Genomic DNA, 18,952 nt, shown 5'->3' with positions numbered 1-18,952 from the left:
GGGCACCTTGCAGTCATTGAGTCAACCATGAACTCCTCTGTATACCAAAGTATCCTAGAGTCAAATGTGAGGCCATCTGTCCAACAGCTAAAGCTTGGCCAACATTGGGTCATGCATCAGGACAATGATCCCAAGCACACCAGCAAATCTACAACAGAATGGCTGAAAAAGAAAAGAATCAAGGTGTTGCAATGGCCCAGTCAAAGTCCAGACCTCAACCTGATTGAAATGCGGTGGCAGGACCTCAAGAAAGCTGTGCAAAAACAAATGCCCGCAAACCTCAATGAACTGAAGCAATGCTGTAAAGAAGAGTGGGCCAAATTTCTTCCACAACAATGTGAGAGATTGATAAAGTCATATAGAAAACAATTACTTCAAGTTATTGCTGCTAAAGGTGATTCTACAAGCTATTGAACCATAAGGTGTACTTAGTTTTTCACACATGGCTTCTCCATTTTGGCTTTCTTTTTGTAAAATAAATGATGACATGGTGTAATATGTCATGTATTGTTGTTCATCTGAGGTTGTATTTGCCTACTTTTGAGAACTACTAAGGACCAGATGATTTTTATTATGTCCAGATACGTAAAACCATAGAACTCAGAGGGTGTACTTTTTTTCACACGACTGTATGTGGTACAAATACCAGTTTATTCTCAAAAGGCCAATTTGAAGTAAAAACAAGTATTTCTCAACACCAGTGTTTGTCAACCTTGGCAACTTTAAGATGTGTGGACTTCAACTCCTAGAATTCCCCGGCCAGCATGCTGGCTGGGGAATTCTGGGAGTTGAAGTCACCCATCTTAAAGTTGCCAAGGTTGACAAACACTGCCCTACATGATGATAAAAGGTGAGCATTTTCTGAAATGATATGAGCAAGAATTCCTAATAAAATCTTTCATACTTCTGCATTGCACCCTTCTTCAATAAACCTACTGGCCTGGTAGGCAGAATGAACTCTGCCAAGGCAGCACAATGGGCGACTTTGTTGAGGTGTGAAAGCTAAGCAGGGCCAGGGTTAGGTCCGATTTGGATGGCAGACTGCCTGGATAAACCAGAGGGCTACAGACGAGACAAGAAGCTTAACAAATATCCCTGAAGCAGCTTCGTAACACTGCCAAGCAAAGAACATCAAGTCAGCAGGCTTTAGGTTCTACTCAAAGGGGTTTGGGGTACTTTTGCAGTGGGTCCCAGTATCCTTTCATAGACAAAAAACCCAGATTACTGAACAAATAATTATTTTCTCCTTAATGAAGTTAGCAAATTGGAATTTTTAACAAGGGGAGTAAAGTAATGTAACAATTCCTTTAGAGTAATCACATTATTTGTATTTACAGTAATTGTAATTAAGTGTACATGAAATGAAATCAAATGTAGCTTTTATCCTTGCCCTGTGCTACTTTTTGGAGGGCAGCCTTCGGCATCACACAGCTGAGAACAAGCTCGGCACCCTTGTGCTAAGCCATATACTCTGGTTTACAAATCATAACACCTGCATTCACATAAGCACACTAAGCCTAGGCCAAAACCAACCAGATTTAATGCAACATGCAAACTGGTGTAGCAAGTCCTTCAGCTGTATTCACCTACTATTTTGCACCCACTAAATCCTAGCCAAACCGAATTCCACATTTTAAAAAAAAAAAGATTTTTTCAAAAAATGCCCTTTTTGGTTTTTGTCCAAAGCATACAGCTTCCTTCATAAGTACAGCCTACTTAATCAAGGATTTTCTGGTTGCAATTTGGAGATCCTGCACTGGAGGACCACTCCCTTTCCTGAGATTCCAAGACTGGTGCAGTTGCTCCTCCCCTTTTGTCGGCCCACCTCTCCCATTTGCCATTGGGGAAGAGCCATAGTTAAGTGGTAGAATATTGGTTTTGCATTGGGTTTTTAAAATTGTTTCTATATTTATTGTTTTATTGGACTGTTGTACCCCACCCAGAGTCACTTTTTATGAGATGGGCAGCCATATAAATTTGATTAATAAATAAAATATTTGCTGTCTCAATGCTGCATCCAAATGCCATAAATTCTGAAAATTTTGGGAGTTGAAGTACAATGCATCTGGAAGGCACTAGCTAGGGAAAGCTGCAAGAAAGAGAGTGGAACCTTATGATTAAGCAACATAGGTCTGAAACTTCTCTAGATCAGTGTTTCTCAACCTTGACAACTTTAAGATGTGTGGACTTCAACTCCCAGAATTCCCCAGCCAGTATGCCGGCTGGGGAATTCTGGAGTTGCAGTGCGCACCACTTAAAGTTGCCAATTTGAGAAACACTATTCTAGACACCAAAGAACTTAGCCATATTAAACTTACCCAACTGCAGGGATTTTCCCCTATGCCTTTTTACAAAATGTAGTAGCTGAAACGCTAAGAGAGATCATGAATGCTATCTCAAGTGAGAAGCAGTATAAGGCAGGTATCTGTGATAGACTATATAAAAGAGCACCAAAGATTAAAATAAAATATTGAGGAACCTCCTCAGTCCCTTAAGGATTTGCCTTCATATTCCTAACTGTAATAGAGCCTTCTCCTACATGGGGACTTATCAGTCTCCCTTTCCAGAGATAATCATCATTGCCAAACCTGAACAGTATTTTGCAGCACTGTTGTTTCCAGACCTGAAATGAGTCCTGAAATAGCCCCAACAGCCCTGTCCATGGCATTTTTATTAAGAACATACCGTATCTGTAAACTCTGAAGTTAATTGGTCTGCTTTTAAGATGTACAAGAGAATTTACTCATGGGCTTGCCAAGTCATCAGCCAAATTCATGCAGAAAGACAAATAACTGTGGAGTCTTTGGGGTTCTCTGAGCTTGGTTCTTTTCTTGCAAACGTTTCATTACCCGGCTAGGTAACATCTTCAGTGCTGGAATGGGATGGGGTTTGCTCTCTGTTTATATACTCTTGCATGCCCTGCCTGTGTTGGTGGGGTTTTTGTTTTGCTCCTCTGGTAGTTCCTTGATTAGATATGTTTACTTGATTGTGTGCCTGCCTTAGCACTGAAGATGTTACCTAGCTGAGTAATGAAACGTTTGCAAGAAAAGAACCAAGCTCAGAGAACCTCAAGAACTCCACAGTTCAACCCTGAGCTACACATATTTGCCTCTATTGAGACAAATAACTGCTAGATATATTCATGTCCTCTGTTTCTCAATCATACACATGAGCACAAACTTCAGAGACACATACACCAGCTTCCAATTATGTACACTAGTAAAGAACTCCTGTTTATAATTAGCCATGCTTCAGATGGGGAGTTTTAAGGACTGCATGGACAAATCACAAAACGGCTTGTTTACAGAAGTCACTAAAATGCGATCAATTGGACATTTCTAAGTAAACAAACTGACTCCTTTCAAACAGTGAAAGACTGATAACCTAATTTAGCTTTTGTATACAACTGCCCAAACTATTTCCCATAATTATTCCCTATCCCAGGCTTTTCTGTAGTAAGCAATACTGATTTCGCTGAAGAGTAGCCATGATAGCTAGATTTTGTAGTTCTGATTACAACAGAACTATCATTTGTGGCAAAAACAATCATTTATAGCACATAATTACTTCCTGAAGAGACCACTTAAAATGAACACATTGAACTTGAGCAGGAATTTTATGGGCCAGAGTTACATTGCTGGACTTAGATTTTTGTCCTTGGCCAGTCTTTAAATCTTGAGAAAACACACTCCTTATATCTAACGGATCCGTTGGTTAAACCAAGTTTGCCCATTTTCTCCTAAACAGCATTTTCATTGCTCATTTTTAGAAGCTGTCCAATCTAGATGATAGGTTTTCTGTAGTACAATTATTGAAGCATAATTAACCCATCATCAGTTAAATGGCGTAGGAAAGTAGTTGCATTATCTTTGCTTAGTGAGGTCCTTAGCTAGGGGAAGAAGAAAGCTTCCATAGTTTCATGCATCAGTGGTACCTTAAAGCTAACTCTCAGGTGCACAAATGTTGAAAGAACAGACTTTTGTAAAGATACTTTATATTAATCGCTTAATACTTCCACAACCACCATTGGATCATAAAATGGTTCGAAGGCTTCTTGCACAGCCATCTCCGATGGAGCAACTGTTGCAGTCCCAGCTGGCGGAGCCTTCTTGCAATTCAGGTCTGAAAAGGGACTGAACCATCGCAGTGAAAAATTACCCCCGAAAGCCAGTTTCATCCCTTCCCAGCCGCTGGCTTTTTCCCAAGTTGGCTGCTGTTTTTTAAGCCGTTCTATACCCTGCAGAAGACAAAACAGTTTACATTTATTCATTAAAGGCATGTGGAACACTACGTTATAACATATAGATGGATAATAGCCTAAACAATTTCAGGACTTTTCTGAATGTAGATAGGGAACCTTCAAAAGAAAAAAAGAATAAGGAGTCTAGAGCATTCTTCAGCCATTAATAGGAAATCAAAACACAGTATCACCTCAGGAAAATATTGGAAAATGTTCATCTGCATGTAGTGAAAAATATAAAATGATACTCTTCACCATATTTTGGATTAACAGGGACCAAATTGAGACCTGCTGGATGTCTCCCCAAATCCAGAATTCTTAGCTGTATCTAAGAATCTTGCTGATCACTTTCTTATTCCAGGACTTAAAAGCTATTGTTTCTGTGCATGCTCAATTCCCTGATTTTTTATCATAGAACAACTTGTGTTAAGATGATTCCACCCAAGACTTTTGTTGTGCAATTGCTACAATTTCTTAATGGAATTTTACAAGGGCTCAGGTTATACCATCTTTCGTTTCAAAACCTCCCATTCTCCCATCCCACCTCTTCTTCACAAGGCAAATCCATTGGAAGAAAGACAAGAGCCACCCCATGGGTTTGATTGCTAGAGTTCTCATCTGAAAATGCCCCGAATGCAGTTAGCTCAATTTAAAAAATCTAGCAATAATAATGGATAACAGATTGCAAATTAAACAAACAGCCGTTCTGAAGGAAAAAAAAAAAGATTTGTTTTTAGATTAACTATGGATGTAGCATAATTGGTAACCTCCTTGAGAAGCTCTTTGCTCACATGTGTCATAAAAGGAAGAATACATTTTCAAAGACACTGCATGCAGCCCAAAGTTTTGTAAGCAGTTTTCATTTAAAAAACCATAATTTAGAGGGGGGGAAAATTATCACACAAGTAAGGGTCAAAAATTTTTTAAAGCATTTAAAGAATTTAATCAACTAAATGTAACCGCTCCAGCATGCTTGTCAAGTAAAGAGAATCTTTTACAGAATGACAGTCAATAAAACATCTTTTCAGAATTAGCAAGTTGAGGAGAAGTAATGTCACCTGTGGGACATCCATATAAAGTTGCACATCCAGCCAGCCCTACGTTCTCCCCTGAACATTCAGGAAACCTGGACAAGCAAGAGAAATAGACAAGAGTTCTTTGCACATACTAGTAGATGTGCAAGAGACTTTTTGGAAGCTATCTCTAATCTTTCAAATATAGTGTCTAAAATGGAGGACTTAGTGGTGCTGGTTGGCAGCAGAAACTGATTCAGGAAGTAATCTAAGAGTAGCCTTTCCACTGAAATGGCATTGGATCTCCTCAGTATTTGTCAAAATCATATGAAAAAGGTTAATGGTGTTCATAATTATACATTCCTTAGTCAAGTGGAATTTTTGGTAGGGCACTCCAAAGTTCTCCCCCCCCCCAAGTATTTTTGCATCTACTATGGTATGTTAACACGTGATGTCTTCATTCACTCAACATAGCAGGCAAATCCAGAAAAGCTAAAACAAAAGCCACTTGTCGATAAGTGTGAATGAGCACAAGCATAGCTTAAGCCCCTAAAATTCCTATCAGAAATACTTCCTGATACTTTCCTTTCTTTCATGGTACACCTACAAAGAGTCCAACCTCTTGTCTTGGTATCCTTCAAAGCTGCTGGGGTGGATTAGGGCAGATTTACCACTTTTTATATGACTCCAAAGTGATCCACATAAGCATCTACACTGCACACGGGTTCCAGATTCAGTACCTAACATCTCCACATACAGCTGGGTAAATGCCTACAGGAAATGCCTGGGAGTCCTTATGGAGTCGGCATTATGGAGAAAGAAGGTAAAGAAATAAATAAAACCCTGGATAATTATTGCCAGTCCGAATAAACAACAGATGCACCAAATATGTCTTAATTTTGTTCTAATCCGTTAAAGCTAAAATTACAGAATTAAGAGGCATCAAAATGAAAAAAAAAACTATCTCAGAGAAATATATTAACATTTTACATTTAAAATACCCAATGAAATGAAAAGTTTTGGTCTAAAGTTAACGTACCACCCCAGAGGTGGTTTTCTTTTATAAATGGATTTCTAAATGACCCCTTCCAACCACAGCATTCTATGACTCCACTAACAGCTTCTCAGGAAGATTTCAGAATGCAAGCAGTATGAGACACAGAACTACCATGTTTAGGTAGCGATTAAGAAGGCAGCTTTAATTATAAAAATGGGTGGTGATTCAAGATTTGGGAAAATAGCATTTGCAGTCAGAGACTTTAGGGAAAGATCTTAAAAACAAAAACCATTACCATATATGTTTTTTGTTTTAGCTTATTCTGCCACTGACTACCTAGATCCCTTGCAACTAACAATCAAGCATTCAGATCAGAAATTAAGCATTGGAGAATCAGCGCAATGTCTGTCAATGCCAGTTTTATACTGAATCCAGTAAGTTGCTGAAATTACAAAAGACATTTCATCTGATTTCCTTCTAAATATTAACTCCCTACTCCTCACATCCCACTTTTAGGCAAAGATATATGTAGGGCATCTGTGGGGGACAGGGTTGTTAGAAAAAAAAAAAAACAGCAGCTGCATCTGGGCAATCCCAGTCGCCATCTTGACTTTTTTGATCCCCCTTGTGGATACCCTAGACCACACAGGAGTTGTTTTGGATTATATGAACCAATGCTGATTCCCTGTGGGTGAGATTTTCCTGTACAATGTGGAAAAGCTGTAATAATATTTCAGAAGCCCAAGAACTTTATGAATCTATTCCAGGAATATGTATCTGGGCAAACTCCCAATGCTGTATTTTCAAAAAGGAGTGGTATGTAATGTCACAGATCTGTAGTTTGGACTGGATATCCATCCGCATTAGGTAAGTGTTTTCAGATGCTCTATATCAGAGGTTCCAACCTGGGGTGCCTGCACCCCAGGGGGTGAAAGATGGAATTTCAGGGGGTGCGACAATTTTATGCACTGAGTTAAAAGCTTATTTTTTAAAGTTCAATTTGTTTACCCGCATTAGAAATTAGACTTCTTCATCTTCAAATGTGATATTACTTTTGTAGGGGGTGTGAACATTAATTGAACATTTCCTAGGGGTGTGGGGCATAGAAAAGGTTGGGAACCACTGCTCTATATGGACAATAAAAGGGTTCACAATCACACATTTGACAGTATTAGCTCTGATTTGCAGACTTCTATACTATTCATATTGCTTGTCCAATTTGTCATTGGAACTCAATGATCAATGAGTCATTTAATAAAATAGGTTTCTATTCAGCTTGGAAAGAATGAAGAATCAAATTCAGTATGAAGTCATTTATTTGACTTGAATGTAAATAATTTTATTCATTGATAGCTAGACAAACATATAATCATTTAACAGTTTTCAGAGGTAGACATATTAGTTTACTACAGCAAATCCAACAGGGTGTCCTGTGACAAATGTATTGCAGTATACATTTTTGTGATCCACCAAAAAAATAAAAATACCACAAAATAGTACAGTGTAACACCACTAACCCCCCCCCCCCAAATCTAGCAAGATATTAAAAACTTGGGAAAATAAAGAAGGTCCTGTCTAGTACCAAAAATACATCAAAATGGAGATGAGACAAGCCTCCTTGGGGAGAAAATTCCAGAGTCAGGGAGCTGATGAAAATTGAAACAGAAAATGCTCTCTCATCAGTGCACAGACGGTCTGCTGGAATGCATCTAGTAAATGACTTTTAATAAGTAGAGTAAGACCTAGATACATTTTCATATTCTCTTTGCAATATCTCATTTTATAAATCACTGAAGCTCTTTGTTTAATAAGCTGGCAACTATAATATCATTCAGCAAAAATTCAAAATCATGCAGGTCTAAATACAATTGCTTAAAATAAGTTTCACTGAATTCAGTGGCTCTTACTTCCAAGATTGAAAGGTAAAATATCTATTTCTTTTTTTTCCAGGTGTTAAAAAATACATGATTGCTAAAAGTATTTTTTCCAAAACATCTCTCCTCTTAAAATACAGAACACTGAGGATTAGTGATCCACAAAGTACATTCTTCTGCAATAGACATTTTAATACATAATTGTGGAAACAGAAAAGGCAGTTTTGTTACAAAAATGTCTGCTTGCTTGCTAAACACACAATGATAAAATATAAAAGTGTAGCCACAGTACTATTTGGTTTAGATAAATTTAAATCTAAATTCTAATTATTCAACTTTCTACAATCTTGAGGACAATGGAATTTAAAGAAACTTGTTTTAAATAAAGGCACAGAAGCAGTGTTCAGAAAAGGTTTATTGCATTTGTTTCCCACATGGAAGCATTGACAGAATTGAAAAGATGCAGCATTCACATTATTTTCAAAATGAGACAAATTTATTGGCCTTTTAACCCCACTTCCCTTCCACTCCATGGCTTTGATTCAGTCTAAACAATACATCTGGGAGCATAGCTTATTTGCATTTCTATCTTTTTGAAGGTTTTTTTTTCCTGCAGATATTCTAATAGTTACCATCAGAATTTTTTAAATCCAAAATATGCAATGAAATCCCTGCCTATATCCCAAAGTGTTACAGACTCACTCAGTTTGGGTGTAATCTGTTCTACCTACTTTTTTTTTTTTTTTAACAGAATGCCTTCTACTCAGTCCTCATCTCCAAGCTCTTACTACGAATATAGTTTGCCATCCATGTAGTCATGAAAGAAGGCATGCATGATCTTTTAACACATGACAGTTCCAATTGTAAAATATATATGTATAGAGATAAAGCAGAACAAACATTTAAAGATATAAAAAGGTGGTAATGTTAAAGAAAATTAGAGGACAATGTTGACCTATCTACAGAAACATTTGGTGCTTAGGTTTTTACCTGGACTTGCAAGCCTCTTCTACACATGAACACTATTCATTAACCATCCCTCATTTTTTTTAACCAAGACAAACATTATCTTGCTATTCTACACATTTAAATAAACTTTTCATATTTCTTCAATTATAAGGCATTACAAACCACACATACTCACAACAACCTTCATTCATGTAACCAATGGTGACAATAATTCCTGCTGTCCAAAAAGATATGGTACGAAACAGTGCAAGAAAGAAGAATTCTGTAGCTCTCCAAAATACAGTAGTGTTGGCAACATGTTTTAAAGATTAAAGGCGAAGCAAAATTATTAACTGGCCCTCCTGCTGAGCCATATTTTCTCTTCCATTACTTCAGATATTACGTGAGGCTTTAACTCAGGTGCATACAAAATACCACAACACAAAAAAACCTAACCCCCAGCTAAAAAGGTTCTCTGCCATGAAGAAATCCATGAATGCCCATACAAGAAGATGATGCTGCTGGCACGGGCTGTCGTTCAGTGGTTGTGTAAATTCTACTCAGTTAATATAAGTGGGCAGAGAGAGAAGAGTTTCCCCTTTACATTAGTTATGTCAGCAAGCAGACAGGGAAAAAATAGGCCAGTCAAGTTATTAAGTAAAAAAAAAGAAGAAAACGCTTCAGCCAGAGATGAAGAATTACCAAAGTTTTCAGAATACAGACCTGCTTTTTCCCCCCTCATCTTTTCTCTGCAATTATCAGCCCTTTTACAGGCATTTTTTTAAAGAAAAGATTTTGTTTTTTTTTCATTTGAAACATTCATGTGTAATAGCCATAGTGCCGCAAATGCAGTTTTGTTTGGGTGGAAATGTTGTTCACGAATTCTTAGACCACATACTGATATGGGTCGGCTTTTCCTTGGTCTGGAGTAGCAAATGGGCTAAGCCAAACTATAGAGAACGGATGGCCGAATACTGCTTTCATGTTCATCCATTTTGTTTTTTTAGCCCATCTTCTCTCTTCTTTTTTCAATTGTTCTATTCCCTGAAAACAGAAATATGACATTTTCAGGCAGGAACTTATTTTTGTACTTCTGGTTTCGGGGAAAAGGTTCCCTCTTATCTATCCTTTATCAAATGGCTGGAGCAGGAAAATAGTAAGCTTTTCTAAACATATCCCTTTTTAAAAATTAACAAAGGCTGGGGGAAAAAAAGAAAACCAATAATGTAGAAATGAAGAGAAAATCACAGTTGCCGTGACAACTTTAGGAGTTGACATTAATGCTCTCCTCCCCAAAAATGCTTAACAAGCAATTATGTTTTTATTCAAATGGTTAATAAGGAAACATATATTTTCAGATTTAAGAAAAGCCTCAGCCATTGCTTTTGAAGTTCCATTTAATCATAAGCTTGTTTTCTGCAACCTGATGCCATTCAGATGCACTGAAACTTTAACTCCCCAAATTCCTCAGCTAGCATGGCAACTGACCAATTTATTCCAGAAGTTACAAACCCAGCACGTCTGGGGGGCACCTGGTTGGAGAAAGTTGTAATCGCTTGCCAGCAGAAGAAAGAATTGCAAGGTAATGCACCAGTATAGAAAAGTGTAAGACAAGAACAGTATTAGCTTAGGAAAAGTCAGAAGAAGAATCCATGTGAATCCTTCAAATGAGTTCCTAATACTTCAGTAACAAGTACCTACATCAGCATTAAAAATCAGTTATGGCTATAAAATGTCAAGCTACATTTTGATACTAGATATTTTTGGAAACTGATCCATTCTCCATTCTTTCAGATCAACTTTTCATACTGATGTTTAGAAATGAAGGAACAGCAGAGGCAGTTATATCATTGCTCTTGGTGAGTCAGCCTGGACATCAAATTAAATCAATATTTGCCTTAGCAGTGAATGGACAACTCAGATTACACTCACTGACTTCTCCCCAAAATGGGTGTTGCCAATAAACCTGATGGGTCTCCCCATGGATTGCTTAGCGCATTACTGTGTGAAACAGAACAAGACAGAGAAAGAAACACAAAGTAAATGGTGGCTCCTTTCTCTGGTTTGCTTGGAAAAACAAGCCAATCATCACTGATTGAGCTGCCCATAGTTTGTTAAATATGTCTACTCGTAAGAGGAGCCAGCAGCTGCAGAGTTGCACTGCTCACCCTCACATGCTGGTTAGTCATGTTACATTATAGTGTGATGTTCTACCTGAAACACTGCATTGAAGCCAATGCAGGCAATAAACTGAGAAACTCTGGGAAGAACACAATTCAGTCATATAATCACAGTGACGGGGGGAAGAGAACCACAAGTAATACAGTAAAGGGGATACCATATTGCCTCCTCCACCAGCATGCAAAACTTAATAGAGAGAAAAAATACAGGATACAGCCAGAAGATACAGTGTTCTGATAGAAGATAGTTTTAGTTGATCTCACAAAGAAAATATTTCTGTACACAATAATGGTTATGCCTTAGAAAGGTTAATAGGGGAGGTAACCTTCATTTTAAATCTTGAACAGAGACTAGACCTGGTGTGAGATATAGAAGATGCTTAACCATTTGAATGCTGAGCACAGATTTATCAAATATAACATTTCAATTTATAATAATAAAAAATCCAAAACAACTTTCCAAAAGAAATAATTTCCAAAAGAAATAATTTCTCAAAGAAGGACATTAATTAGAAAGGCTAATGGATAGGAGAAGCTCAAATTCTTCATGAAGCTGAGAAATGATATAAATACAGCACAGTTAAATAGCACACAAGAAGTTAGAGAAGGAAAACAAAAGAGCAAACTTTCTCAAATCAATTCAGTTTGAGGGAAGGGGGGAAAAACAGCATGAATTTGCAAAGCAGTGATCTGAAGAATAAATCAGTAATAGCATATCAATAAAAATATTCTTTGCTTTAAGGAACAGAAGTGAAGCTGGTGAGCTAGTAGGATTATTAGATGAGAAATGTGTAAAAAGCATTTCTGAAGGATGATAGGGAGGCTGCAGAAAGAGACAGAAAGACATTTTAAGCATACTGGAAACAAGTCCAAAACAGAAACTGGTCCTGAATGTAATTTTGCATAAGTTGTTATATGAAATATGTTACCTATCAATCTCATTATTAAAAGGACACATAGGGAAATCAGGAGATCACAAACCCATCAAATTAACGTTTGAGTTACAGTATTGAATTATTAAACAAACTGAGCAGGAAGCCATGCTGATTCATCCTCAGCATGTCTTTTGCTAAAACAGCCTTTAAGTTATTTCTGATTGTGAAGTAAATTCTGAGAGTTAAGAAGTATTATGTAATGGGATAATAAAGTAAATAATGGCTGTATTTAGACATAATAGTGAACCTTGGCTTGCCATTATGAGAAGTCATAAATGCCAAGCTTATTTACTTATTTATCTATCACTTGGCCTTACATGCTGCTCTAAGCAAACCGATTCTGAGTAGTTTACAAATCCTCCAATGCAGTTAAAAACAATAAAATAGTATAGATCAAATCTAAATAACCTCCCACCAATATGGCGCGCCTTTCTCAGGGGAGCAGGCCACCTACCATCCCATCCCCAAAGACCCTCTGGAAGAGCTGGATCTTAACAGCCTTCCAGAAGACTAGGAAGGATGGGAACAGGGTGTTGCAGAGGAGAGGGGGCCATCACTGAGAAGGCTCACTCTTGAGATCCCCTACTTCATCCTTTCATTCATCTCTGGATGAAATGGTATCAGAAGCTTCTGATATTAGTTCTCTAAATCACGTATGTAGTTGCTTTGCTATTAAGCTGCTTAGAGCCAGATCACTGAAGCAGCAGAAAAGTATTAATAATAAATAGCTAGATGAATAAATGTTTTTTGTTTGAACTCAGTAAACCTATACTTTACACAATGCAAAATCCAAGCCAGTATAAAACTATGGTTTGAGATCTTGGTTTATAGATCAGTGCTAGCTTGCAAACACAAATTTGCCAGCTCTATTTATTTATAAATTACTTCGATGCTTATATATTTATATAATCATAGACTACAACACAGAAAACTGGAACAAAAAATAAACTAAAATAAGCATATAAATATCAATATTTATAAAATGCAAAATCAAAGTATTTAAACATGTCTCAAATTTTAAAATATCTGTAATGTAAATATTGGGGCGGCGGTGTCAGTGCTATATTTCCCAACTACTGCACCAAATTTAGCTACTATTACACATATCCTAGCTTCTGGGCTAGAAAGTAAAAAGGAAGTGAGCAATGTTTCATCCCAAACAGGATGAAAGAAGCAGGACAATTAACAAACATTGAGCATCTTGGTATGTGCACAGCTTATGAGCACATCATCTACTGATTCTACAGCTCTGCAGTAGGGCAGATTTTGTTCCCCTACAGAATTTCCTATATTTTCCATACAGCACTACAATAAGTCTTGCTAATGACTTATATATACTAATACTTGCTAGTGTGCTGTTCTATGTATAGGAGTTATTAAGTATGGGAAGCTGGTTTAAGCAAGTCAGTTATTCTATCCAGATTGTAATAATTTGGTACCAAAGACACATTTATTTGGTGTTTCATATGTCTAACTTTCACTTTCATGCTTACTTTAGCATGATCAAGCCCTAAAGCCAAGGATGATTCTAGTGAAAAGTTATATGAGCAGAGATTAACCTCTAAATGGGAGTCCCATGGTAATTAGCAAGAAAGAATCTATTTAATTTAAACCAAAGGCTAAACATGGTAACTAAATCTTCATTGCAACCTTCAACAGTCTAATCTCCGATCTTAAAATGGCACTCCATATGTATATAATATCCATGTTATAATAAATATTTAAAAATTGGACTGGATCAGATCTAAGAGAGGGAAAGTAGAATACAACCTAAATCCTGTTCCACAGAGTAGCTGAGCACAGCCTTTAGCTTAAAGGAAGGCTACAGAAATATACTGGGCTCCTCCACTTTAAAAGAAACCCAGAATTGTGGCAATGGTCTACTGGACATTTTAGGATATGTTTGGTATGTTCTTTTTGGGCTGCAGAATAATGAAACAGTCTGATACAATACAGAAAATGATGTAGCGTATGTCTTGAACAACTTCCCCTCCATCATCCAGCAATTCATCCCTAGGCCAAAAAAAACAGGCCAATCTCTATGGCAACTAGTCCTTTTATGACTCAATAAATAGTTAAAAACAGTGGAAACAGAGCAGTGCTCAACTGAAGGTACATGAACAATAGGATCTGCTTTCTTAAAGGGACTATAGTCACATTTGAACTAGTTCCATTTGATTTTCCATATCTGAGTAGGATATGAGCAGTGATGTGGCTGAGGCTGTAACATGTGCCAGCTATTCTGTATGATCAAATGCAAAGCAGACAATTTTATGAATGATCTTTCCAATCTGGATGAACAGATAATACAGTGGCATTTCAAGAAACATTTGTGTAAAATGATACTAGGGGCAAAAAAATAATTCACTTCATTTATATACACACAGTGATGAGATTCTCAAACGCAACCAGGGAAACAATAAACTGTCAGCTCACTTTGCAGTGCAGTTCAATGTAAAGCTTTTGGAATCATAATAAAAGATGACGATGCCCTTGAGTTGAGTTCACCTCATGGTGACTGCATGTTTACTGATTATTTTGGCAAGAATGTGGACATAGTTTGCCACTGCCACCTTCTGGGAAGTCTAGTCCAAATCCCTGGGATTTTGGGGTAATCTTCCAAACAAATATTAACCATGTTTAACAGTTATTAAATTGTTTTGAGATAACTAAGATAGGTTAGATGCTGCCATCTGCCTTCATATAAAACTCAATGGTGTGGTCACATTCCAAATTTTGTGCATAGTTCTAGTATTCCCATCTCAAAAAAATAAAGCAGTGAAAAAACAAACAAACACTGAAATAGCCATAGTGAAGGGATACACATACACACACGCACATATATATACATATACGTACATACAAATGTACTATGCAAAGGCTAAAGAGTTTAAGGCATTTTAGTTCATGAAACAGATGAAATGAGAAGACAGACACAAGAGAGGTACAAACCATTCTCCAAAAATGGCAGCTTGTATGAGCATCTAAATTCAAAGTGTTGATTTAAAGGGACCTGCTGCAAACTATATCTTCTGCATAGACATGTTCAATTCTTTTGTTCTTTTGCCACATTCACCTCATGCAGAAGTGAGATGGATGATGAACTGTCCTCCTTAGATACGATACCCCAGCTGTGGAATGCCTTTTCTAACCTAGTACCAAACCTGGTGCTTTGGCACCAGGCAATGACTTTTTATGAGCTTTCACAGCTTCACAGAATGTAGTTCTGTTTTTTTTTTAATATAAAGATTTTCTGATTTCTATGCAAAATCATTTCTACTCCATTTTAACATAATATGCCATTCTCAGATTCTTTGGGCTGAAGTCTTCCTTATTAAATTTCCATAACAACTGTGAGCAATGCAGGCAACAAGCATCGATGAAGTACTGTAACTAAATCAAGACTCTCTCTGAGTACTGAATAGCGACTTTCTTCCACTGAGATTTCTCTTCCCTATTTAAAGTGCTGCTAATTTATTTCTCACTTTGGGCTATCAGCTGAAATCTTTCACTCTCTTTCTCCAACATGGATGTAAGTCCTCTTGTTTTCAATTTTTTTTTTTTGTCTGCACTCAGTCATTACTGACCCTGCAGTGACTGCTTGAACGAGTCCTTGCAGTTTTCAAGGCAATTGTTTCGGAAGTGGTTTGCCAGAGCCTCCTTCCTAGAGCAGAGACCAGCTGGCGAGCACAGGAGGCGGGGCTTCAGTTGCTTCACGCCCTTTTTGGGTGAGCGCGGTTTCGCACTTACCAGCAACTGCTCCCGACTCCCGTGCAAGCGCCGCCAGCATTTTTCCTCCCACCGGAGTGAGAGTACCCATTTATCTACTCACGTGAGTTTTCGACCTGTTGGGTTGACAGGAACTGGGGAGGAAACAGGAGCTCACCCTGTTAGCGCGAAGGCTGGACTCGAACCGCCGAAGCGTCAGCCATTTCTGGCCGGCAACTTTCAGCGTTATTAAGCCGCTGCGCCACCGCGTCCCCCGTTTTCAATATAAGTTACTTGAAAATGGGTCTATAGAAGATAAGAGCCTTACAGAATAATTCTAAGAAGGTTTCTACAGAAATAAATGCCTGTATGTTCCATGGGGTTTCCTCACTTGTAAGATGGCAATTTCAACATCCTTATTAGGGAGAAAGACTTATTGAATGCAATGTAATTTATTTCTTAATGCATCTGTTTAGAATTACACAATACTTATTCAATTTTTAGGTTGCTGAACTTCAAGATGTCTTCAAGACTGACAATGAGGAAAGATGAAGCAATGATCCCCATGGATCTCATCTCAATGTACACAATTTTAGTTATCTCCTTTGTAAGAAAAATGACCAAAAAAAAAAAAATTGATATTTGACTATCATTTAGGGACTCTGCAGAAGCTGCTATGAAATAGAGGCTTAAACTATTGAAAAATTGCTATGTATAACTCCATGACAGCAGGTTTCTTCCAAATCTCCTTCAATTCACGAAGCAAAACAGATGACAACATTGGCTCAGCTTGTTTGGATATCATATCAAAACAATGTCTCTTTTATTGCTGCCTGTTACCCCAGGCAACTTGGTCACATTGCAAAAAATAAGAGGACTTTCTATTGGGCAGGAGCCAATAAAGAGAAGTAAACAACCACATCCATTCCTAAACTCATCAAAATTGATAAACAGCTGTTAAAAATGCCTGATTTCACTTACATTCTAAGCCAGTCAATCAGAGATTTCCTTCAGGTGTTCTTGGTAACACCAGATACTAATAGTAAGTCACAATTTCCCTTTGAAAGAGAGGTGACAAAGCCCAAAGGCACTGACTTCTGTTGAAAGGTACAACTGCCTCAACTGCTAAATGTCTTTATGGCTGCAAGCACAGGTCCGCTCATCATCTAACTGGACAATCCAGAAATGGTTACTTCTGGGAAACAGTTCCTCTAGATATGTACAAACAAATACTCCCCATATAATACTTGTGTGTCACTAAATGAAACATGGAACAACAGAAAGAGTGCAAAAATGAAATTGTAGAAAGTTATCATCCATTAATATCCACATTTTATTGCCCTTCCCAAACAAGGTTCCCACACTCTAAATAAATTAAATGTCTGGAGAGCATCAGGTTGGGAAAGGCTGTGCTAACATTTGTATTTCAGGAAGTCCAATTGCTATTCATAAAACATAGTTTCTATTGTGGTTAGTTTGTATGGCTCCCTCAAATTTTTTTTCTGGCAAAGACAATGAAATCCAGCAAATAAGTCTTTTAAAAAAGGAACAGAATAAGCAAGAGACCAAGAAGTACTCACCGTTTCATCAGTGCAGATGGAATGTACCTGCGTTCCAAACATTACAGATGTGAAAATGAGAAAAAGGAGAGCCTCGAAACACAAGAGGATCAGAAGGATCACAGTAGTTGGTGGAGAGAAAGAACTGCACTCTGAAAACATAATATGAAACAGCATTTCATATTCTAGCAACAGAACCAGTAAGTGTGTTGCTTCTGTACACTACTTAGGGTTGCCTTCACTGAGTAGTTTCTAAATTTATTCATAAATAAATAAATGAGACCTAGCTATTCAGAATTACTTAGACAACACCAAAGTCTAACATCTGGAAAATGAGTTATAGAGTTCTGAAAGCCACAGGTCATATAATGCAGGTGTTAAAATGGTAGCAGGAATAGATATGAAAAATATAATACTAATAATAAAGATTGTCAAAATCGTAGCTTTCATTTAAAAAAACAAGTTTTCTCAGACCTCTTTTTTGACTAACACACCATGAAAATGAATTCTCAGTGAAATTTCAAAAGCAGAATTTGTGGGGAGTGAAACAAATTAATAAACAAAAGGTAGGAGCAAGATTTGAGGGTATACTGTTTTGTGTAAAGTAAAATATATATACTTTCTATACTTCCATTCTTGTATAAATTAAATTTTCTGTAGAATTTGGGTTAAGTAGGAATATTTCTGGGAAATACCCATAACTACATTTCCTAGCTTAAAGTTTTTGCTGCTGGTATTGCTCACTGAATCAGGATTTAAATGAGATAATAGTGTGGTATGAGAAAGCCAGTTTGGTGTAGTAAAGGCTCTAGGCTAGAAACCAGGAGACCGTGAGTTCTAGTTCCGCCTTGGGCATGAAGTCAGCTGGGTGATCTTGGGCCAGTCACTCTCTCTCAGCCCTAGGAAGCAGGTAGTGGCAAACCACTTCTGAAATCTTACCAAGAAAACCGCAGGGATTTGTCCAGGAAGTCACCAGACACTGACTCAAAGGTACCAAAAAAAAAAAAGTGTGGTATAATGTTTAGAGTTCTGGACAGGAAGGCCCAGGATAGAGTAACCCCACTCTGCCATGGAGCTCACTGGGTGACTTTGAGACAAGCACCACCTCTCTGCCCAAGCTACCTCACAGGTTGTGAGGTTAAAAATGAGGGATGACCCCAGGTATCCCAATCTGATCTCCTTATTGCTAAAACAACATATAAATGTAAACTACCACAAATAAATAATACAAAAAGCTTCTTTTTTTTTTTTTGGCTGCCATAGCAGGAACACACTAGCTTTCCTGGGGAAAGCTGTTTCAAGGACCAACTGAATTAAGAAGCAATTATTACTATACAGGTAGTCCTTGGGTTACAATGGCAATTGGGACTGGGAACTCCGTCACTAAGCACCACAGTCATAAAGTGCAATGTCACATGACTGCACTGCTTAGCAACGACAATTCCAGAGTCCCAGTTGCCATTGTTAAAGAAGGACCACGCGGGTTAAGCGAGGACCA

The 18,952-nt window shown here is 37.7% G+C and overlaps 1 protein-coding gene across 6 annotated transcripts in view; it reads right to left on the bottom strand.

Annotated features, from left to right (window-relative positions):
- Nucleotides 1–547: 547 nt before the first annotated feature.
- The window catches only part of ZDHHC3 (zDHHC palmitoyltransferase 3), a 51,180-nt gene continuing 32,775 nt past the window's right edge, over nucleotides 548–18,952 (bottom strand). For 5 of the 6 annotated variants that reach the window (XM_088150917.1, XM_088150916.1, XM_007425000.4 and 2 more), the window contains 2 exons: nucleotides 17,476–17,606; nucleotides 548–4,237 (listed from right to left, as the gene is read on the bottom strand). In XM_088150917.1, the coding sequence (XP_088007043.1) occupies nucleotides 3,998–4,237; nucleotides 17,476–17,606 (371 nt within the window). In that variant the 3' untranslated portion in view covers nucleotides 548–3,997. Of the gene's footprint in view, nucleotides 4,238–8,521; nucleotides 10,117–17,475; nucleotides 17,607–18,952 lie in introns of those variants that run through there. The other variant, XM_007425002.4, reaches the window with a different exon arrangement.

This window comes from Python bivittatus, unplaced genomic scaffold, assembly GCF_059951505.1.
Source record: "Python bivittatus isolate LINGU-HERP-01145 unplaced genomic scaffold, Pbiv_v1 ctg000610_np1212, whole genome shotgun sequence".
NCBI lineage: Eukaryota > Metazoa > Chordata > Lepidosauria > Squamata > Pythonidae > Python > Python bivittatus.
This window is presented reverse-complemented; position numbering and strand designations above follow the sequence as displayed.